At 42.7% G+C, this 24,526-nt stretch overlaps 1 protein-coding gene across 4 annotated transcripts in view; it reads left to right on the top strand.

The window, feature by feature from the left end:
• The window catches only part of CHODL (chondrolectin), a 354,289-nt gene that overhangs the window by 200,253 nt on the left and 129,510 nt on the right, over positions 1-24,526 (top strand). For 3 of the 4 annotated variants that reach the window (XM_078656213.1, XM_078656212.1, XM_078656214.1), the window contains exons 4-5: positions 18,114-18,161; positions 18,529-18,612. In XM_078656213.1, the coding sequence (XP_078512339.1) occupies positions 18,114-18,161; positions 18,529-18,612 (132 nt within the window). The remainder of the gene's footprint in view (positions 1-18,113; positions 18,162-18,528; positions 18,613-24,526) is intronic. The other variant, XM_078656215.1, reaches the window with a different exon arrangement.

Here is a 24,526-nt window from a genome sequence, read left to right on the forward strand (position 1 = left end):
ACAGGAATAGCACAGAGATGCACAATGCTATATTCTCATACTCACAGGCAGCAGATGTGCAAGCTTCTCACACTCCCAAGAAAGACATCACAAGCAGCAGTGGTGCAAGGCAGTGCACTGCAGAATAGATCAGGCAGCAGTAGTGCAAAATTCGCACATCCACTAGGAGACTACAGGCAGTTGACATCTTAGGCAGCAGCTGTGCAAGCTTCTTACACTCACAAGAACGACATTACAGGGTGCAGTAGTGCAGCCCCATTGCAGTAGTTCAGTGTTGCTGTTTTCTCCTCCTTTCAATATGTTACAGTTTAACAGATATTTTCGCAATAAAAAAATTATTTTTCTTTTATCCACATAAAAAGGATAAAATGCTGAGACAGTCCCCTCTTTTATTCAAATTGGGTGAAGTGAAGATATCAGGCTGCACTTACAACTTGCCACACGCGAGTGCAGCAGGCGCACGCTGCCACTGAGCTATACGAGGAGCGCGGGACATTAAAGGAGGCACTTCAGTGTGTTCTGGCAAAACAGCCAATATTCGTGCAGTCTGCACACCCGGCGAAGTGAAGCTATCAGGCTGCACTGACAACTTGCCCCACGCGACTGCAGCGCCACAAGAAGACCACTGGAAGCAGCAGTGCAAGCTTCTCACATTCACAAAGAAACCACAGGCAGCAGATGTGCAAGCTTCTCACACTCCCAAGAATGACATCACAAGCAGCAGTGGTGCAAGGCTGCGCACTGCAGAATAGATCAGGCAGCAGTAGTGCAAAATTCGCACATCCACTAGGAGACTACAGGCAGTTGACATCTTAGGGAGCAGCTGTGCAAGCTTCTTACACTCACAAGAACGACATTACAAACAGCAGCAGTGCTAGCTTCTCACAATCACAAGGAGACTACCACTCTCCACTACCACTCTCCACTCTCCACTACCACTCTTCACTACCACTCTCCACTACCACTCTCCACTACCACTCTCCACTACCACTCTCCACTACCACTCTCCACTCTCCACTAACACTCTCCACTAACACTCTCCACTAACACTCTCCACTACCACTCTCCACTACCACTCTCCACTACCACTCTCCACTACAACACCCACTACCACTCTCCACTCTCCACTACCACTCTCCACTCTCCACTACCACTCTCCACTACCACTCTCCACTACCACTCCACCAACACTTTCCACTACCACTCTCCACTACCACTCTCCACTACCACTCTCCACTACAACACCCACTACCACTCTCCACTCTCCACTACCACTCTCCACTCTCCACTACCACTCTCCACTACCACTCTCCACTACCACTCTTCACTACCACTCTCCACTACCACTCTCCACTCTCCACTACCACTCTCCACTACCACTCTCCACTACCACTCTCCACTACCACTCTCCACTACCACTCTCCACTAACACTCTCCACTAACACTCTCCACTAATACTCCACCAACACTTTCCACTACCACTCTGCACTACCACTCTGCACTACCACTCTGCACTACCACTCTGCACTACCACTCTCCACTAACACTCTCCACTAACACTCTCCACTAACACTCTCCACTAACACTCTCCACTAACACTCTCCACTACCAGTCTCCACTACCACTTACCACTCTCCACTACCACTTACCACCCTCCACCACCACTTACCACTCTTTACTACCACTCTCCACTCTGCACTAACACTCTTCACTACCACTCTCCACTAACACTCTCCACTACCACTCTCCACTAACACTCTATACTAACACTCTCCACTAACACTCTCCACTAACACTCTCCACTAACACTATCCACTAACACTATCCACTAACACTCTACACGCTCTACACTATCTACAGGCTAGCGATGACAGTGCATATATACAGGCTAGCGATGACAAAGCATATATACAGGTTAGCGATGGCAGAGCATATCTACAGGCTCTCCACTCTCCACTCTCCACTCTCCACTCTCCACTAACACTCTCCACTAACACTCTCCACTACCACTCTCCACTACCACTCTCCACTACCACCCTCCACTACCACTCTCCACTCTCCATTACCACTCTCCACTACCACTCTCCACTACCACTCTCCACTACCACTCTCCACTACCACTCTCCACTACCACTCTCCATTCTTTACTAACACTCTCCACTAACACTCTCCACTAACACTCTCCACTAACACTCTCCACTAACACTCTCCACTAACACTCACACTTTCCACTGACACTCTCCACTAACACTCTACTAACACTCTCCACTAACACTCTCCACTAACACTTTCCACTACCACTTTCCACTACCACTCTCCACTACCACTCTCCACTACCACTCTCCACTACCACTCTCCACTACCACTCTCCACTACCACTCTCCACTACCACTCACAGCAGGTACTGTGCCAAGGCAGTAGCAGCAACAGACCAAGAGTCCCTTATAAAGAACAGGCACAGCACAGAGATGCACAATGCAATCTTCTCATACTCACAGGCAGCAGCTGTGCAAGCTTCTCACACTCACAAGAACGACATCACAGGCAGCAGCAGTGCAAGCTTGTTACACTCACAAGGAGACCACAGGCAGCAGCAGTGCAAGCTTCTTACACTCACAAGGAGACCACAGGCAGCAGAGGTGCAAGCTTCTCCCACTCACAACAACGACATCACAGGCAGCAGCAGTGCAAGCTTCTTACACTCACAAGAAGGACATCACAGGCAGCAGCAGTTCAAGCTTCTTACACTCACAAGGATACCACAGGCAGCAGAGGTGCAAGCTTCTCACACTCACAAGAAGGACAACACAGGCAGTAACGGTGCAATATTCTCACACTCACAATGAAATCACTGGCACTACACACCACATGAACACACTCCATAACACATAGCAACAATACATTGCCATTTACAATGCCATTAGCTCAAACTCAAATAAATCCGAGCCCGATTGCATTTCTAATGCTTGTTTTATGTGCATTAAACCAGAAGAAGGTCAACCCAAAGATTCATTTTTGCATTTAAAAAGAATCATAGATTACTGCTAAATTAACCATGTGTATCTACTCACAAGATGCTGTCAATGTTAGTTCCCGACAGCATACATTTTTACAGCATTATAAGCTCAGAAAGACTTGCACTGTTAATTAGAACTGCCACAATTTGAGCAATGAATCCAGCACAAAACTGGCTTTCTTTACCTAAACTGGAACTTTTAAATCCCTGACTCGTTAAAAAGTCACAGTGAAGCTTCACTTCATTATAGCACAGAACTGCTACTTTTCAGATTTTGATTGGTTAAAAAATCCCTCTGAACTGAAAAGATTTGTCTCCTCTAGTAACCTAATGCTAGGTGACGTCTGCCTTGGCGAGTAACTCTTCCAAAATACTGCAGGCATATTTACAAGCCCCAATTGCCAGTGCAGCGTCACTTTTAGTGACATTGTGGTGGCGATAGGACCATTGCATTATTTACAAGACAGCCTTAAGCCACATAACGTGGCTTAACACTGCCTTGTAAATAAATCCACCTTTCAAGCTACACTTAGCGTGAAAGGGGCAGGCAATGGGTGTCGGGGTGGGCGATCCACCCCTTCACACATTGATTTTGACGCTGCCTCCTATTTACAAGGATGGTGTAAATAGGAGGCAGTGCCAAAATTAAGACTAAGGAAAACCTGGTCTTAAACAGGTAAAACAAGGAGAAATGCGTTATTTCTCCTAGTTTTTGCTGTTTACATGTGTGCTGCTTTGTGCAGCACACATAGAAACATCAAACCGCCATTGATTGTTTATGTGCAGAAAGGTTCTTTCTGCACATAAACAATCATTTAAAAAATGCCATTTTGCAACTTCTTAGTGTGCTGCATTAGTGTGATGCATTAAGAAGCACACATAGAAGTTACAAAACAGCATCTAAAGATTGTTTATGTGTAGGAAGGGGAACCTTACTTCATATAAACCCTCCTGTACTTAACTCTATCTCACAGTAGTGGCTGTTTCGTCCCGATTACAGTACACAGACTTTCCTCAACAAAACAATGTTGGGGAGAGGATGTGGCCTAAGGCTAGAGCGGCCGACCTCAAAACTGGGAAACTGGGTTCGAGTCCCCGCAACGACACTCAACATCCTGTGTTTCTTGGCAAATCACTTAATCTCGCCTTGCCTAACAAATTGAATGTGCCCATCTGTAACACAGCTGGTGCTCATGTAAAGCGCTCTGAAACCTTCGGGGCGGGGTTCGCACTATATAAAACTCTGCCCCCCCCCCCCAAAAAAAATTTTTGTGGTTCAATTATAAGGCACTTACAAACTCAGTCCACATCAAGTCCTATTTATGGTCTAATAATCTCATAATCTACAATATCAGGAATAGCTGAAATATGGAATTGCACAATTCTTTCACAATAATGTGATAGTATGCTTCCCGTTGTGCTTTTTAGAATACTCTGCAGCTCTTGGGTGTATCTTTTATCTACACATCAGTATTCCGACACAGTTGTGCCTTCCTTCCTCCGTATTCGACCAGTAAATACCGTGCCTCAGGCCTGGGCATGCTTTGTTCCCTTTTCATTACAGCTTGGCCTCCATATTGATCTAGTGATGTTAGTCTTGTGTGCCAGATCCAACCTGGCGAGGATGATGATTATTTTTAAAGAACACTGTTTACTGTAAGACCAGCATCTCTGCAATTAGATATTGATATTTCTATATAGTTCAGTGAAGGGGATAAATTGCTTTTTGCAAGGCCATGACTGTGAGGCAGAGGAATACAAAAGGACAGGAAATAACTTTCAGCTTGTTTAGAAATCTTTAAAAATGAAGTTCCAGATGACATTTCTTCGTTTGGGTCAATTGTCTTTTGGGATTATTAGAGAGGAAAGCCTTCAATAAAAACTAAATATTGTTACTGATGCACGAGTAATCTCATTCCCTTTGTTATATTTGTTTTTTTACTGACTTGTAGCTGCAGCAATCCTGGCGTGCAATTTTGGTAAAATAATGTTAGCCTTATTTAAGTTTTTCTCTTCTCTGTCAAATGAGATTTAATATTTCATAATTTAACCTAAACATTTTTATGGGGAAATCTCAATTGCAACGGTAATAATGCTACCATTACCCCTTTCCTGTTAATCAGGGGTGGTATTTTACCTTCGGAAATATTATTTTTGTACATCTAAGATGAATCACTTTTTAATAAACAGACTCAAAAAAAATATGAAATGTGGATGCATGAGGCATATTTTCAAAATCATTGTAGATTTGTTCATACTTATAATAGGCATACAATTAGAAGCTCAATGAGTGTGTGGAAAGCATTGACAATTTTTCTCAAATGTCTGTCTTTTTGTGTGTTCACTGGGACATGGCACATGGGAATACATATTTTCCCATTTCTTCTCAGGCTTGTGACTTTGTAAAATCTGACCACCTGACATATTAGTAATTGCCTGTAGCAGACAGCGTCATCTGCACTGCATATTATGTTGTGCATTTTGCATTCAGATGATTGCCTTTAACAAAGATTCGCAATATGTTTTCCTAGTTGGCGACACAATGGCATAGATGCATCAAGGTAAAATCCGCTCGCAAAGGGGCAGATTCTCAGAATCTGCCCCTTTGCGACTGGTATTTTTGCATTTGGGATGCATCATCCCAAATGCAAAAATCGCAAATTAAGAAATCGCAAAATTGCGATTACTTGCATTTAAGGAATCTCAAATTGAGATTCCTTAAATGCAATGCATTGAAGTTTAAAAAATAGCGATTTCGCTAATAGGGATCACAAATTACCATGAAGTTGAACTTCATGGTAATTTGCAAAAACTGAAAATGCACAGGGCATGTGTGTGCGCAACATATGTGCACAGATCAATTTCAGGGGTGCAACAGGTTGCCCTTTGGACACCCCTGCACCCTTGAAATCGCATTCTCAATTTCCGATTCGCTAATTGTGATTTGCAAATTGAGAATGTCTTCCAATTCATTCCTATGGGCCTTGGCGAGTCGCAATTAAGGAATTTTAAGAAATCGCTATATTTTTAGTGATTTCTTCATGCATTGCATTTTGCTTTTCCTTAATAGCGTATCGTTATTTTACGCTATTAAGGAATAGTAAAATGGGTTCTTGATGCATCTGGGGGTTAGTCCAGAAAAGGTAAGTTCCAAGTTCTTCAAATAATGAATGCGTATTATTAGACACAGTAGTTGGTGCAAAAAAACAAGAGCACCATAATGAAAATAAATTTTACAACAGGAATTTGGTGTCAGCGTGTTGGAATAAAGTTTGTTTTATGTGACAGGTAAAGTCGACACACAGTGGAAGAATTTTCGAGAAATGCCAAATTACTAAAAAGTCGCCGAGACTTTCCTCTGATGGCAAGATAACTAGACAGCAGATGGCAGAGGTTGAGCCTTGGATCAAAGTCTAATTCAGTTTTTAGCCGATGTGTTAAAAAGGTTATTAGATATAGGAACTTGAAAAGGTGCACGGTCATCGTCGCAGCTCAGCAATTGCTTAGTCAGGGTATCTGAGAGCATAGTAATTCTTCGACCTAGAATAGTGTGGAGATTTTCAAATCAAAATGTGAGAAGCTGAAGTTGCTTCAGGATGGCACTTGATCCGTCTCAAAGTTCAAATATAATAAGAATGTCTCATCCAAACGCTGGAGTTGTGAATTCGAGACCATTCTCTTTAACATCTAGACGATGGATGAAAAAATTATATACAGCGCAAAAAAAGTTCTTCCTTATTGAATGCTGCAATACACCGTAACAGGATCACTTCATCTAGTGGAGCCTATAAGGCCAGCGTCTGGTATCTTAATGCCCATGGTTAAACCACTGTTGACAATGAACATATTGCAGCTGGCATAAGAGTTTACCCTTAGTTACACCATGAACAGTGCTTGTATTTGCCTTCCTCTAGACTTTTCAGAGATTCAAAGAGCAGGCACTAATGAACTCACGCTGTTGTGGACTTCTCACGACATGGAAGGAGTTGTACTCAGGGCAATGCCTTCAATTTCTCCTTATGTGATGGGCCTTGGCACATCTACCAGACACACAGAATCCCAGGCTCTATCAATCCTACCTTAGTTTCAATATCCAACTCAGCCCATTGTAATGATATTCTAAGCTCATGGGGGCAGATTTATGAGGCCCTTGCGCCTCCTTGCGCCGCAATTGCGTCACTTAATGTGACGCAACGGCGGCGCAAACAATGCGCCCTATTTACAACGTGATGCATCTAGGAGATGCGTCACGTTGGAAAGCCCTGCGCCATAAGGAGGCGTTCCTGCGCAGGGGGGTGGGCGTTCCTGCGCAGGAATGCCTCCTAAAAGTGGCTGAGTGAAATCTATGAGATTTCACTCAGTCACTTTCTACGTCAATTCCTTACGCCTGCTTGAAGCAGGCGTAAGGGTGATGCACCATGCATTGAAGAGGTGGCCCCTGTGCATTGCAGGAGTCATGTCGCACTTGCGACATGACTCCTGCAATGCGCCGCCCGTACGCCGAGAGATGCGTCACGCATCTTCACTGCCTTGCACAATGGTGCGCCGCATTGTAAATGCGGCGCACCATGGGTGGCGGAGCAGTGGCGCACTGTGGCGCACATTAACTGGCGCATCCCTGAGGATGCGCCAGTTAACATAAATCTGCCCCATGGTGTATTCCTTTAGCTCACACAAGCACTATTGAAATAGAACATGTATATTGCTAGCTTGGGCAGCTGAAACGTTTACGACAATAAGAGTACAGAAAAATAGTCCTAGGCTAGTGTGAAAGCAGAAATGTTGAATCAAAGATGGTGTATCGTACCCTATTTTTTGTAGGTGGATGGCTATGATCTTTAAGCCGAGGCACTGACTAACTCTAAAATATACCCATACAGTCAATCAGAGCAGAGTAAATCCTTCCAGCGATACTGGGGCTGTTCCGATTATACAGGGGAGTAATGATATACACAAGCACCAATCAAGGAAGCGTCAAAAGGGGCAAAACAGAGGTGTTCCATTGCTGAGGTAACCCTAGATTGGAATGGGATTATTGCTAAGAGATATATGGATGTCTCTCTTGCTCTGCTCTTATAATGCGTTTCAAAAATAGCACATGTAAGTAAGAGATAATGGCAGTGGGGACTAAATCTTGGAATAATAAAGTTTTCAAGAATTACTGTGATATGTTGCCAGTTATCAGAAGAAACACAAGCAAAACAGGCAAAATATAGGTGCAGGCCTTTGGCAGAACCAACAGAGTTCCCTGGTCTTGAATTAAACCTCTGGGTTTTCTCTGAACGATACCTGAGCAAAGGTAATTGCTTCATTTGGTTTTCATCATCCATCTCAAATTATCTTTCCATTTCATCCCTTTCTTCAGAAATGAGTACTCATTATTGGTAGAATTCTTGAAGTCTCAAATTTTCACTGTTACAACTGCACTCTAACAGCTGTCTTTTTTTCTTGATTCCAAAACACTAAAAACATTTCTGCTCAAGATCTTCTTCTCTACAACTTTAAGTTTTCTCAAAAGCACACCAAGTCCATTTGCACCATCTATGTTTAGATCATTCTCTATTCTGTAAGCAAAGTTACAGAATGACATTACTTTTCATATATGTCACTTTCCTACCTTTTAATTCTTAAAACACAATCGTATTGTACCTTTTCTCGGGAACCTAAGATACATATGGGCATGCTAGTCTCTGGCATTAATTCTCTTCCAGAACTGATTTATGTTACTAGCTGGAGACCCATTTGTAATCTTTTAGAATGTGTCATGAAGGCAGCAGTCAAGTAAAGCTGCGTAACCCCTTTACTTTCTGAGAGAGGATGGCTCTTTCAGCAAGGACATTCTTCCTCAAAGTTATACCACATGGAGCTGACAGATCCCGAATAAATACAAAGGATATCTAAGATCCTAAAATCAATAAATGTAGACAAGGTACATGTAAACCACAAGGTGTACATGTAGACAGAGAGGTATGCCAAAAGGGGAGCTCTGATCGGAATTAGTCATCTTCAACTGAAGATACCAGTGAATCTAATACTAGCATTTCCTAAAGGACCCTAAAAAATGGTATCCACTACAAAAGGGAAAGCACATACATCGGAAAACGTTAAGAACCACAAAGGAGGGTGTGCCACTCCCAAGGAAAAAGGCTCTACTAACTTACTTAGTAGTGAAATCATAGACACAGAAACGACACTGACATCAAATTTTGAATAGAGGATACCACAAGATTTTTAAGAAAAACAATCAATTCAAATTACTCAGGAGGGAGCATTTAAAAATGACTCCAAAGGCGTAAAATGAGATCCTCGTGAATAACATTTCATCTCACATTTTGAAAAAAGAGCGCATTGGAAAGAGGGATATTATTTGTACACATGTACAGTGCTAATAAATGAGAGATTGATTTTGGCTTCTACAAATGTAACGAGAAAATTAAGCCGCAAATGTAATTTGCTACCAAGGACCCCACAGTAAAAATTAAGGATGATTCTCCTGAGGAGTTCTACAAAAAAATCAAACTGTATGCCCATATCAGCCACAAACTGTTGAGTGCATTTGAGCATTTCGTGATGAAGGATATTTCTGCAATGAATTGTATATCTAAAAAGTCAAACAAATATAAAAAGCAATGAGCAACCTGCAATACTGAAACTGTATAACCACTTATTAGAAATGGGGGTCTCTAGTTGGCAATGGTTTGGTTTGAACCATTGTCCAAATAGAGACCCTTGCTTCTAGTCACGGTAAGGGGCTACACTTCTAAAATAGCCCCTGCTCACCCCCTTGGTAGCTTATCTCAGAGGCAGTCTGTAAAGTAAATTATTTGTGAACACATACAATAATACGGTGAAAACACTACAAATGGACACCACATCAGTTTAGAAAAATAAGTAATCTTTACTAGACTTAACGCAAGACCAAACAACAAAAATCCTCAATACAATATCAAGAATATGACTTTAAAATGGTAGAAATAGCGTAGTTCAAAGTAGATGGTAAATGTGACACTTTACTCTCAAAGTACCTTGGATGCGTCAAGCAAAACAAACAAAAGTACACAGGGAAGGCGATGTGTTGGTTCCTTGCTTCGGGGAGGTGATGGTTCGGCTCCTTACTGCAGTGCAGAGGAGGCGTTGGTTCCTTACCAGAGAGGAGGTGATGCATCAGTTTCTTACTGTGTTCCGGTTACGATGTGACAAAATGGTGCCTCGAAGCGACGATTCAGTGCGATGCAACAAAACTGCGTCTTTGATGCGATGCGACAACATGGATGTGATGTGTGCACGCCCGACGGCCGTGCGGCGAAATCGATGAACTTTGGAGCCGTGACAGGCCCTGCAACATGCTTCACCGGTGATGCGACAGTGACCTCTGTGGCAGTGGCACGCTTCTCCGGTGATGCGACACGCTTCATCTGCGATGCGACTGCAAACAGCTGGGGCACGCTTCTTTAGCGATGCGACGGCAACTGCTGCGGTGGCGACACACTTCTCCTTGTTGCATCGCACTTCCAGCTCCCAGCGACACACAGTCTCTCAGAGGGCCCAAACAAAAGCAGGCACCTCACTGCAGGTGGAATTCCCAGCAAGGGAATACAGGGGGAGCTGGATGTGAAGGCTTTGTGGCCCTGAGACTAAAAAAACAGGGGGCAGGCTCAACTTCATGCCCTTGGAGGTCTTCTTCAAGATGATTGTAGGACACACAAAGTTCCTTTTCTCCTCTCCTTGGCAATAAAGTAGCCACTGCAGGCCAACCCAAACAGCAAAAAGCACAAGGGCAGTAATCTTTCTTCAGCTTCTCCAGTTCTTCTCCTTGGCAAAGGTTCATCTTGATTCCCAGAAGTGATCTAAAGTTCTGGGGTCTGGGCCCCAATATTTATACAGCAAAATACTCTCTGAAGGCAGAGAGAGTGTCTGTACCTAGTCAAAACCAGTTCTGTCCTCCTGGATGCAGCTTCCTGGCAGGAGGTGGAGACAGCATTGTTTGAGAGCAGACCTGTCCCAGGTAGCTGAAAGGAAATCTCTGCCCCTACTCTCTATTCTATGAGGGCTCAGGTCAGTGAAAGGAAATCTGCGTCCCCTACTCTCTATTCTATGAGGGCTCAGGGCAGTGAAAGGATATCCCCTCCACGTACTCCCTATTCAATGCAGGTCCTATTCAGCCCAGCCCTGACCCATCAGACTGCTGGAGCCAAGGCCCTCACCATCCCCCTGTCACTCACAAACGAGAAATGGAATACACAAACCCAGCAGAGACAACTAGATGGTTAGGCTAGAAAATACCTACTTTCTAAAAGTTGTATTTTTAAACACAGAATGCAAAAATCACCCTTACTAAAAGATGTATTTTAACATTCTGAGTTCAGGCATACTAAACTCGAATTTCTACCTGGTTCCCTGGGTCAGTTAGTATTATGAGATGTTATAATTAAACTGCCTATTCTGGCCTTTTGGGAACAGGTAGCGTTGCAATAGTGAAAAACGAAATTGGCTGTAATTCCCTATCAGGACATGCCACACACATCAGGGCATGTTCTACCTTTACCATAAAATGCACCCTGCCCATGGGGGTAGCTTGGGCCTACCTTAGGGGTGACTAATATGCAGAAAAAGGAAGGCTTAGGGTTGGCAAGTGGGTGCACATGCCAAGTCGACAGTCCCATACTGCACACAGGCTCTGCATGGGCAGACCTGAACCATATTTTACATTGCGGATTCTGTGGGTGACACAACCAGTGGTGCAAGCCCACCAGCGGCATTTGATCTACAGGCCCTGGGTTCACATGGTGCACTGTACTAGGGTCTGACAAGTAAATCAAATAAGCCAATCATGGAGTCACTAATCCATTACAACAATTTACAAAAGAGACCATATGCACTTTAGCACTGATCAGCAGTGGTAAAGTGCCCAGAGTCATAAAACCACCAACAACAGGTCAGAAAAAATACAAGAGGAAGGCGAAAGTTCAGGGATGACCCTGCCAAAAGGGCCAGGTCCAACACCACTCTACCAAAATAATCAGCATAGTGGATAAAGGAGGAGAAAATGTGATTATAGATAAGGATTTCTACACTTCTTAGCTAGAAGGACATCCAAGTGACACACCACATATTTGAAACTAGAGAATAATTGAATTATAGCATTAAAAAAACATCAAAAATAACCTTACATAGAGCCAAAGACTGAGGATGGATAACACAAAACACATATGATTTCCAAATAAACATCAAGATGATAGGAAATAGTAGGTGAAGCAAAACGGAAATAATCAGAACTACATTAAACAGAATAGATTTCATGCAGGAATACGAGCACGGCATATGGCACACAAATCAGTAATATTCAGAGTTGCTTTGGCTTAGTTTAAAGCGCTCTTCATGCATCATTAAACAGAAGGCTCAGCCACTCCAAGATGGCAACTATCAGTGATTTACAGATTATGTCACTGGTTCTGTAAGTTCTCCATTGTGGGAGCTCTGGAGAATGTAAGAAAAATAGAGAAGGGATAGATGCAAACATTAGGGACTCAATTTTTGGTTCTTCAGTTGACCGCCACCGAGGGTACACGTGCCTGTGAGAATGTCAAAATAATTATTTGTAGCGCCAGACTGAGCTCAGGCGAAATAATCTGGTTGAAATGTGGGCAGAAACAAATTGAATGGTAGAAAGTGCATTTCTCCAATTATGTATTAGAAGATTATGTCATTTTCTGATAGCAATTGCCAGTGACTCTTAAATGATGTCACTTATTCTGGACGTCTCTGAGGTAGATGTTAAGGGGGAAATGAGACAAATAGAGAAGAACTAGATAGACACAATATGGACCGGCTCTCAATTCAACAATTGAGGATACAGAGTGGTGGCTGGTGACATTTGAAAGTGGTGCGGCGTAAACTTTCTTTCACTGGACACAAGGCTATTTTGATGCAGTATAAGTGAGGCCAGCAACAACGGCAGCACAACACCATGGCGGAGGCACACACAAATTACAACCACATCAACTGTGACATGATGCTGCTGCTGCTGTGAGCCACCTAAGGAAGGAGTCTCGAATTAGGCACATGTCACCCAATAAATATACAGTATTTTCTGAACAGGAATAGGAAAAGGAAGACGGCCTTCTTTCACTCCAAATGCAATGCAAGCCCTCCCATCACACAACCTATGTACTTAGCAACATGGTCAATGCTGTTAATTATGTGGACTTAAGCGCTATGTGAATGGTATTACTGAACGCTCTGGCTCAAGTGCATGATGACTACTGCTCGGAATTTCACACCAGCCTCGGTGCCCGGATGTATGCTTTGATTATTTGTCACTGCTGGTCTGAAAGGAAGCCGGAGTAATTACAGTGGAGTGCCCCATAAGTGATTTTTCCCGTGTCTGCTCGCAGCGGCCTTTCAGGAGTTTTGTGTTAACTGCACAGTCTCCTGCTGAGATGCAGGGTCCTCCCCTGAGAGCCAATCAAGGGAGCATGGCGATTGGTGAATAAGGAACCTATTGTGCCACTAAAAGCGTAAAGAAGCAGGACTGCTGGGTGCACATCAAAGTTAATTACCATTTAAACTTCTTCCAAACAAACCACTCGCCCCAGCGAGGTCGTCCCTTAGTACCACAGGCAGCCCGGTATTATGCTGCATTATTTGACTTTCCTTCTCGTACAATTTTTATCAACCCTGAAACATAATTTGGCCCTGTCCTGCCGCATAATTCCAGCAATACTGATTATAGTACAGGAAAATGGGTTTTTACTGCTGTCACTCAAGGCAGCCCTTGATACGAGTGACAGCGGGGAATCACACAAGAGCCTCAGTTTGTCAGCGGACGATCTTTTCACATTGCAAGTTGTTGCACTCTTGACTTCTGGTAGGGGGAAATGAGACTCACTGACCACTCAGAATAATGGTATTTGAGTGTTTTGGGGCGCACAACCCCTTGTTTTGGATGAAGTGGCACGGTCTTGGACTTTGCAACACTGCAGACAGTTAATATTTTTCTAATTATGCATATTCTATCAGTGTCCTCTATAAACCATCAACACTAGGCATAGTAAGGGACAACACCCTCCACGGGCATCTACACTCTTTCCACCATCAAAGGAAGCTGTTCGAAGGAAGTTCGTACTTTCCAAGGCATATCTGTCCTCCTTGTGTTCTTCCACTCAACAAACAAAAAAAACAGCAAGATGCGAATACAAATTAAATTTAACAAAGTGCAGGGCTGTTACTCGCAGCCATTATAATCACGATTAAAGGGGATGTTTGTAGCAAACGTAATGGACTCTGGAGACCTCTGCTCCCTTTGGCGCCTTCATGAACGGCACTGGAGTGGACTGGCAACCCCTCTCAGCCAATCCTGGCGCTGCTAGCAGCGGCAGGATTGGCTTAGGGCACGGTTAATCTGGGTATGCGCAAACAAGTGCAAACACAAGTGCGCATGATTGGGCACGGTCGAAAAATTCGCCCTCCGTCGCCACTCATGCGCACTTGGGTTGTGCTGCTGCCTGTTGCCCCTGGTCTGACAATCATGTGAGTCAACATGATGCCAGACCGCCCACCCCCTTCAGACTCTGAAGGGGTGGGCGGTCCACCGTCATGCTGACTGACATGAGTGTTGGTTCTCCCTCTGCGTCTTTGAACTTAAGTAAACTGAGTCAGTTTACTTAAGTTCAGAGACGCAGAGGGAGCTGCGGGCGGAGGGACTACGCCCCAAACGACCCACCGCGCCTGAGGATACGTCCACCAGTGAGGACAACGAGAGAGGTTCTCAGGAGTGCAAAACGAATTCCAGACTGTTAGAGAGATATTAGAGCAACAAGGGTTCTTAAGGGCGATTTGTTCATTTCAAACAGCCATGTAAGACCCCTATACCCAAAAATGAGGTTAAGAACTTGGGAGTATGGATAGACACCTCCCTCAGTTTCTGTGGCCATACCAAAAAAGTTGCGGCCACGTGCTTTGGCATTCTGCATGGCATTAAACCGATTTTAAAATTCTTTGACGCATCCACTAGGCAGCTGATTATTCAGTCCACCATTCTATCTCGTCTGGATTACGCTAGCTCCCTACTTTTGGGGGATAATCAATCCGAAATCATCCGGATGCAGCGTATCCAGAACGCAGCTACAAGGGCCTTAGTCAGAGTCCCTAGGTTCTGCTCTGCCACCGAAACCATCCGGAGGCTTCATTGGCTCCCGGTGGCACAAAGGATTAAATTTAAGACGTTATGTCTGTCCTTTAAAATTCTGAAGTTAGCTACTCCTAAAACTCTTGACAATCTGCTAACTCCTTACGTACCGTCTCGCCCTTTGTGCTCCATGGGACAGCACTTGGTCAAGGTGCCCCGCATTAAACGCTGCAGAGCGGGGGGTCGTTCTTTCCGCTATCTGGCAGCCAAATTGTGGAATTCACTCCAGATCCACATCAGAGCTCTGGATGACCTACTGTCCTTCAGGAAGGCAGTTAAGACTCCTCTTTTCCTACCAAAAAATAACACCTCTTCTCCAGATATCTGTCTTACTGGGCCTCCATAGCTTGATCTCCTTTCTGCTACAAGCGCCGGGACGCCCCTTCGCTGGGGTAGCTGAGCGCTAGATAAATTCCCATAACATAACATAACATCCCATGAAGGAGGAAGCAGACACTGTTCCCAGGAACACAATACTATGTAGCTGTGCAACAAAGTTTCCATATGTGTCAGGCTTACTTTGAGTAATAAAAGGTTAACCTGGAAGGCATTTGAGGGATGTCTTTCCCCAATACAGCAGAATCATAGTAGGCAGACTCCTCACTGGTGATAATGGAAAATAAGACTCTTTGAACTAGCCTACTTTTTTAACCAGCCAGCACACAGGTCATATATTACCTGAGATGACTTAGTACAGTAATTATAGAAAGGTTGAGGCTGTTAGAGGTAATAGAAAGGCAACCAATGCAGAACACACAGCACATGAATATATAAATATAGCACAATTACATCTGTGCTGTTGAAAGTGTGTAGGGGTGAGAATAATTTACACATTTGACTAGTTCATGGTAACAATGGATCATTTAAGAAAGATATAGAGAATAAGTACAGCCATCATTCTCGCTTGAGAGGCTTTGGTCAGTTGTTGGAATTAATGATGGTATTAATAATATTCGAATAACATGTGAATGGAATTTGGTTACAGTGCACATGCCTTATCTTTGCCTGCCTCCTTTGCTCCATAGATTTTGCATTTATTTGATTACCCCCTAACTAATAGTTTTTCTCAATTCGAAATACATATGGAATTGATAAAGAACATATGTGTGCACAGCTTTAAGTTGAGTTAATTATTGGATGGAAATAAATATGAGTTCAAGGAGCACCAGCGTAGTGGAATAATTTCTCTAAAGGGACAATAATTGAAGCATGCCCTGATGGGCAATCTGTGGCGCCAGCCTACAATACCTAAATGCGCACAGCATGTGAAACTGAAGCATTTACAACGCATTGAGCAGACTAGACCTTGTATACTAGCTTTAAATCCATTCGTTTTTTTAAAAGCACTTAATCTGTGTCTATACCTGGTGCATAATATAGATGAAATTCAAGCATCCACTAATCCCTTTAACCATTTTCGATTTGTTTTGGTGTGTGAACTGATTGCATATTTTTCAAGATGGAGCAAATAATAAAGGGAGGCCCAATAATATTTCCGATAAAATTATTTTTGTGTCTTTTGTCAAACCTACTCAAAACGTGTCAATGTCAATTGGTGTGCTGGGCTTAGTTTTGCTATATCATATTTATGCGAATCTGTCAATGAAGGGAGACTTAACGAAGAGGTCAAAAAGTAGTGTCTTCCATTTTCTGCACCAAAGGAACTTTATGGTTGGATGCAAAGTGTTTGTATACACAGAACTGCCTTTGGCCATTGGGAACTGATTCAGTAGCAAAAAGGGCTCAATTCAGGGTATGGTTGTAAGTCACTTCTTCGTCCCAGTGCACACCGTCCAGGCTTGCAGAAAGGTGTTTATCTGAATAGGTTGCCCTGCACCCAGAGCTTTACACATATAGACTCATGCCAGCTGGGATGGTTTGAGAGATATGCGGAAACGAAAGAAAAGATCATCATATTGGGTGGCAACATTTTGCCAAAACGCTTATATATAATTTATTATTATATTTTCCATAGCTTGGCTATTGTCCAAGTGGATGATAGAGCGCTTACATCAGAGAGAGTGACAAGTGCAATATTTCACTTTGATCAGACAAGAAGCGAGCCAGGGATTAAGTCTTGGACCCATTTTTATTTCGTAAACATGCTGGCTTTAAGATACTGTGCTCCAATGTGTATAATGTGCAATATCAGCATACAGCTGAAACAGAAATCAGTTTAATGAATTGGGGGCGGTGAAAAATAAAAGATCACAAGATGTATCTATTTCTTTGTACGTTAATATATATTATATATATACACTCGCCACGCACACACACACACACACACACACACACACACACACACACACACACACACACACACACACACACACACACACACACACACACACACACACACACACACACACACACACACACACACACACACACACACACACACACACACACACACACACACACACACACACACACACACACACACACACACACACACACACACACACACACACACACACACACACACACACACACACACACACATACACACACACACACACACACACACATATATATATATATATATATATATATGAATATCGTTCCGATTATGGGACAGCATTTCAGAAATTATGCAACCATTTACCTGTATTAAATTTGTTTAATCTCCATTTATACAAAAAAAACACGTACTCCTTTTCGCGTTCCCATGCTCTCTGGTGCTTTTACGTTTGTAGGAAATATGGTGTCAATAAAGCAAAGATTTAGAGTTACAGGATGCCAAAAAGAGCATGGTACTTCATCATGTGCTTCAAGGAAAGACTTTTTTTTGTATTGAATGTTCTCTGCTTACATTTCAAGTTGGTTTCTGAAAAGTACATTAAGACTTTAAAAGACATCTGCTTATTCGATCTAACGTGTCCTTGCACTTGTAAACAATTCATTCAACAGAGAATGTCCTAGAGAAAGAGCTAGGAGACAGAGCAGCCCCAGAATACGGTAAGAAATATGAACTTTCAGATTGAGTTTCAACGCAAGAGACACAATAACTTCATGAATCATTACCGCCACTAACAGGCATGAGGTCAGAGGCTAAACCAATGTTTACTTTTCTGCAGTAAGATATGTGAATGAGCGACCCAAAGGAAACCATTCATGTGCACGGATTTCCTACTAATCACAGAATGTATGTAGAGTGGTTTACTGATGTTCATTCCAGATGTGCTACCAACTTAACTGTAAGACCACCCCAGTTATTTACACCTTGCCATCACCAGAAGTGTGTCAGTGTCTGCAAAATAGACCTGTTTTTCCAGAGTAGGCGCTTTACGTTCATGTCTGATCGCATGCTTTTAATCTTTTTCAGAGACTTTCCCTACAACAACGGTTGGAAAGCCATTAACTTCAACCAAAGCAGAGGATTCCTACCATGTAGTGATTTCTGAAACAGGTTTGTGTTTTATACACGTTTCCAAACTAAAATCATCCAGTACCTTTTTTAGGATTTCAGTGGCCAGCTACACACTGTGGTTTTTGCTTTGTTTTTTCCCCCACCAACAAAGAATAAAATCAGGCTTAACTCTGTTATGTGGTTGGAAAGAAAGATCACATTTTACTTGCTTCAAAATGTGCCCCAAATTTTCATCCAGCGCTAATTGACATTAGAAAGAGTGTACTCTTAGTGACTGACTAGTAGTCATCGTGTGCCGGAGGTGTATCCAATACTAAAAGAGGTCGTACAGAAGGCATTCTCAACATATAGAGTACGGTATAATCACATAATTGGGCCTCATTTAAAAGGCCATTGCATTGCTGGTGCGTCACTGTTTTTGACGCTCTAACGGTGCAGTATAACTGCCCGTATTTACAAGGCCACGTAAAGTCACCCTGCATGACTTTTCATGACCTTGTAAATATTGGCCCCTTTTACGCATTACTCTGCACAAAAGGGGCATTCCATGGGTGTTGCTGTGGGTGTTCCTATGCGGAACTTTACACATTCCCAGATTTACAACGTTTTGTAAACCTAGGAATGTGTCAGAGTCCTATGCCTCCCTTGGGGAGGCGTTAGGAGGCGCAACGGGGAGAAATACTTTTATTTCCACTCGTTTTTTACTCTTTCTATGATTGCTGCATTCTGCAGCACATACAGAAAGAATAGCATGCCATCAAATATTGTTTTTGTGCAGGAAGGCTGTACTTCCTGCACAAAAACAATCATCCATGCAAGGCAGGCCCCCTTGTATTGTGACGCAAGGGTGCCTGCACTGGCACATGGCAGCCAGATGTGCGCCAGTGCAGGGGAAAGCACACAGATGCATAGTATTGTTGTTAATACGATGCATACCCGTGCTTTTAAATTGACGCATCTTTTTGCACATGAGGCCCGTTGTTTTTATCCGTATCCTGTTGCAGTATTTCAAAATATATTAATAGCATGATGGAAAAGATAGATTTGACGACTGGGTTTATTTAGTACAGAATTTAAAGCTAACGAGGTCAATGGCTCCAAAAGTACCTCACCAGGCAGACCCACAGGAATAAACCGCTCTTTCCTCCTAGAGTATTACTTGGCTATCTTTCGGTTATCTTGAGCAAGAACAAAGATTCATGAGTATATCAGTGGTCTTGTGTAAAAGCACTTTAAACAACATTGCTGTCATGAAAAAAATAACTGAAAAATGTTAACCAATTGCAAAGCTATTAACTAAATATAACAGAAATAAATTAAGAAAGGTATAGAAGGTGAAGCAAATATAGAGGAATAATGATCCCTTAACCTATTTAGCTACAAATGTAACCTATTTCCTGTCGAAAATACCAACACACACAATAAACATAGATTGTTTCTGATAAAAATCCCTTTACCATGTACTTTGCCATTGAATTGGAAAAGTAAGTTAGTGCTAAAAATGAAAGCGAGAGTTCAGCATCAACTCGAGACTATGCATTGAATGGTCTCACCCAGAGTGTTAAAAGACAGTTCAGCTGTGCAAGGGAGTAATTATTTACCTTGGCTGATGGAAGCACTTTACAGTGATATAGTTATATTTACTATGTGTCCCCAGCTCTCACAAGATCAGGGAACACACACACTCATCGGTAAGATGCAGACCCCGACTTCTCTTAAAACTGTCACCTAATAGATTCCTTAAGGTTAGAAAGTGGGCCTCAAGCAACAGTTTGATGGTACTGAAGTCACTAGTGTAGTGTCCGGCTGGACATGTTCTAGTGTTTTGCTCTGTGCCAACATCCACACTAACACCCAGGGGGCTTTCCAGGTCTGAGCCTAACACGAGCATTCCCTTGAGCATGGGTTGTTTTTGACCCTCTGGGTGGGCGGCCCAATGCTGTGCCTGTACAAAGGAGCTTTCAGTCTCCTGCCATGAAAGGAACACGAATTCTTTCCAGCAGGTGGTAGTCTAATTCCTTATCTGTGACCTTTCATCACGAATATGGAGGAGTTCTGCATCCATGTTCTGAAATTAGGTTTCTGCTTAAAGATAGTTGTTTTTTATTCCAAAATCTAAAGTATCTTTCAAACGTACGTCTTCTCCCTGCAGTTAAAAATTAGATAACAAACATGCTTTCTGTTTCTCAAGATGAGGGTCCCTGGCCTTTCAATGGACACATACCTGCTGGAGTTTTCAAAATGTCAGACATACTTTAACAAACAGCATATGAAAGAGTACCGGACAATGGAAAGGAAAAAAATCACAAAAATGCCAGACGCAAAACGCAAGTGTACCACTTACCAGACAGAGGGGACCCTGTTTCAATACAATTTAAAGTGCACAGGGTATTTCATACCTCCCACTGCTAGGTGTTTGTGTGTGCAAAATCTAAAAGCAAAATATGTGGGTGCTCACCATGGACAGAGGGAGTTTCTTACAGGTCATATGGTTTAACTTAAATGTGCACCTGGCTCAGTCAGAGGAAAGGGAAGCGTTAATGATTGATTATGGTAACTAACGTCTGTTAGCAATGTTATATGCTGTGCATAAAGTGGACGGGCTTTAGAGACAACGGAACATGTTATTTATGAATCTTCTCTTGATGCCTACCAGCATTTCGACTGCTGGATAGATTAGCAGCTACACTCAGCACAAAGGACTACTTTAACCCCTTGCATGCTGGTGACGGAACCGCTCCGTCACCAGCCTCGGTCGCGCTGTGCTGGTGACGGAGCGGTTCCATCACAGCCCGCTCGGCGCGCCTGTGCGGCGCTGATTTTGCACCTGTGGGGCGCGTTCTATTGAGCGGGCGGGGCCGTGACGGAACCCCTCCGTCACAAGCACAGTGCGGTCGAGGCTCGTGACGGAGCGGTTCCGTCACGAGCATGGGAGCGCCGCGTGCCCCCCCTCCCCCCTAGCGCTGCGGCGGAATTGCCGCCGCAGCGAAGGTGTTAACAGAGGACCAAGGATGCACCGAAGAAGGGAGCGCAATGAGCAAGCCCTATCCCGTTCAGGTACATTTGGAGGCACTTCTACTCCCAGTACATGACTTAATTGTGAACAAATAATTCATTTGGAGCACAGTTTCCTAAATATCTTTACTAAAAAGGATTTCCATCCAGCTTGCTTGAAGATTTTTTACGTATGTGCTCACCCCCTTCAGCAGAAACCGGGATTAACCTTTTTTAGCTAGCCCTCTTTACACGACGCTGAAGAATACCTCCACAATCTCAGTTGCAAAGGGATGTACATTTGAAGAAAGACTAGAACTTCTGAGCAAGTTACTCATAAAATCCCGCAGTTTTTGACATGTGCTTGGAAAAAAGCACGTGCCTTATTATCATACCCACACTGAAGCCGATTACTGACTCCCAGATCAACAGATCGGGTGCGGAAAATCAACAATTTTTTAAATAAGATTGATTTGATGACTTAAGTTGTATGTCACCATTTCGAGGACAGTGATATTGGCATACATTATATTTGTATCTATTGCATTGACCTACCACTACTTTGGAAGATAAGTATATAATAACAATTTTTAATTCTACCTCTACTTATTTCTGAGGTAGGTATAAACAGAGTTTAGAATAGAGATTATATATACTAACCCACAATGTAGTAGGAGGTCGATACCTTGTATCCCATAACACTGGCATGGAATACAGGGGCATATTACCAAGATTAAGCGATATTTATCGCTTAACACGGTTAGCGGCAATATTATTATCGCCGAGCTCTGCCGATTTTTATCGCAGATAAACCTTGCTATTATCAAGGTTTATCTCAAAAGCGATAAGAATCGGCCGTAATGCATGAATATCGCTGAAAAGTCAGCAATATTCATGCATTACCGAGCTAATGCTCTTAGCCATGTTATCCACCTACCATTGGATAACATGGCTAAGAACTGCTCTGGGCAGGCGTTAGCTTTTGGAGATATTCGCACTTAGCGCGAATATTTCCAAAAGTACGCCTTTGTAGGTAATAGGAGATAGCGATGTTAGCGACTGTTTACAGTCGCTAACATCTTGGCACGCCCACTTTGCATGTCATTATCGATAAATATTGCTGACATGCAAAGTGAGCCCCAAGATGAATGCTATCTCCTACTAGCTGTCGCTAATTGTTGTTAGCGACAGCTAGGTAATAGGGTGATAAAATTATCGCCACTTTAGCTAAAGCGGCAATAAGGCCCTTGGTAATATGCCCCACAGTTACTACCACCATGTATTCGTCAAATAAGAATTCCATAGTTTCAAAAAAAAAGATTGTGCTGTATTTGTAAATTGATCTGAGCTGTTTAAATGTTGCAATACTTTTGTCTAACATGCATTCTAAAACGGAAGAAAATGTTATTTCCTGCTGTAGACTTTTGCTGATCACTGTGACTATTTGTCAAATTAAATTGCTCTCAAGAAATGTTGCTGAGCTTGGCGGCTTCATTGATGTCAGAAACTGCATTACGGTATTGGAAAGAGTGATCTCTGTCTTGGCGCGGGCCGCAGCTCAGGGCCCGTGAGTGACAAAGAACCTGGCTCATTACATGAATAGGTGAGCAATGCCTGGAGTCCTTAGCAGATGAGCTGAAGCTGCAAGGTTTTCCCTGAGAGAAACCCGTGCGGTATGCCTGCCGCAAATAACAAAAAGAAAATCATATAATTAAGAAAATAAATAAAATGAATGCTTCAATCCAGGTTAGCCAGCATTATAAATATAGGTTTTTTAATAAGTGCAAGATTCTGAATAAGTTTAATGCCACAAACAGGAAGGGGGATGTATACCTTAGTTTACTTGCGGTATATGACTTAATCTGTACTCTGAATGTGTTCCGTTTCAAAGGGGTGTGAGGTGGCAGTGTGGGGTGGACTGTTCCTATGGGGCAGTATGAACACTGATTTACATATAGTTGTCTCCTTCTTTAGTGGCTGGCATAGTGAGGAGAAAAGCACAATGGGTTGGAAAGAAACGCAGAGTTGTTAACCATAGCATACATTAATTGAAGTATTCCATTTGTTGTTTTTGTCAGAATCACAAGTTATTGCAGCAATGAAATGCAATAATATTTGGGTTTGGGCAAAAGTCTGACGATTTTGTTTCTCGGTTAATTCTCTGCTAGAAGTAGATGAAGAATTGTAGAGAGCAAACAGAGTCAATGATTAGGGATGACCTCTTAGGGACACATACTTAAATTCCCAAGCAATTTCCGAAGTAAAGATCTGGCTAGACCAGTAGTCTTTTTATTTAACATATTTTATATAGGTGTACATTTTTTATTTATTGGATTTGTTTAATAAATATATACCAAATCTGACTTGTAATTCAGGTATTGAAGTGGAAATAGTGGAAGTTACAATGGTGGGGAAACAATGCTCATTTAAAACAACATGTTACATTTTAGATTGAAGTGGTAACCAGTTTCCTACCGCTATCACATCAAATCTGCACAATGTTGAAATTTGAAAAATGTTTGCACAAATACAGATCGTAGGAAATTGAGTGCTGGTTATGTGGGGTGAACCCTACTCAAGCAGCAACCAAAAGTTTTTTCGGGGTGAAACACAAGCCAACCCCAAATTAACCTGTGCTTAAACCTTTGGTAGGGTGGTACAAAAGTAGTCTGGCTTAGCTTAGAGGCAATGTGGAAAGTATTCTTGCAGCACACAAAGAGTAATAAAGTGACAGCACAAGATAACCCCACACCAGTTTGGAAAAATAGAGTGAAATCTAATAAATTGTCACCAAAATGACAAAAATCCAATTGGTAAAGCTGGAAATATGGACTTTTCAAGTTATAGATACAAATAGTGCTGAAAAACAAAAAGCTTCAACTGTGTTTATCTGGCCAAGTCGGACCGGGACAAAGTCACAAGTTCAGGCCGACTACAATGGAGTGCTGGCTTGATACAG

The sequence above is a fragment of the Lissotriton helveticus genome, chromosome 8, assembly GCF_964261635.1.
Source record: "Lissotriton helveticus chromosome 8, aLisHel1.1, whole genome shotgun sequence".
Taxonomy (NCBI): Eukaryota; Metazoa; Chordata; class Amphibia; order Caudata; family Salamandridae; genus Lissotriton; species Lissotriton helveticus.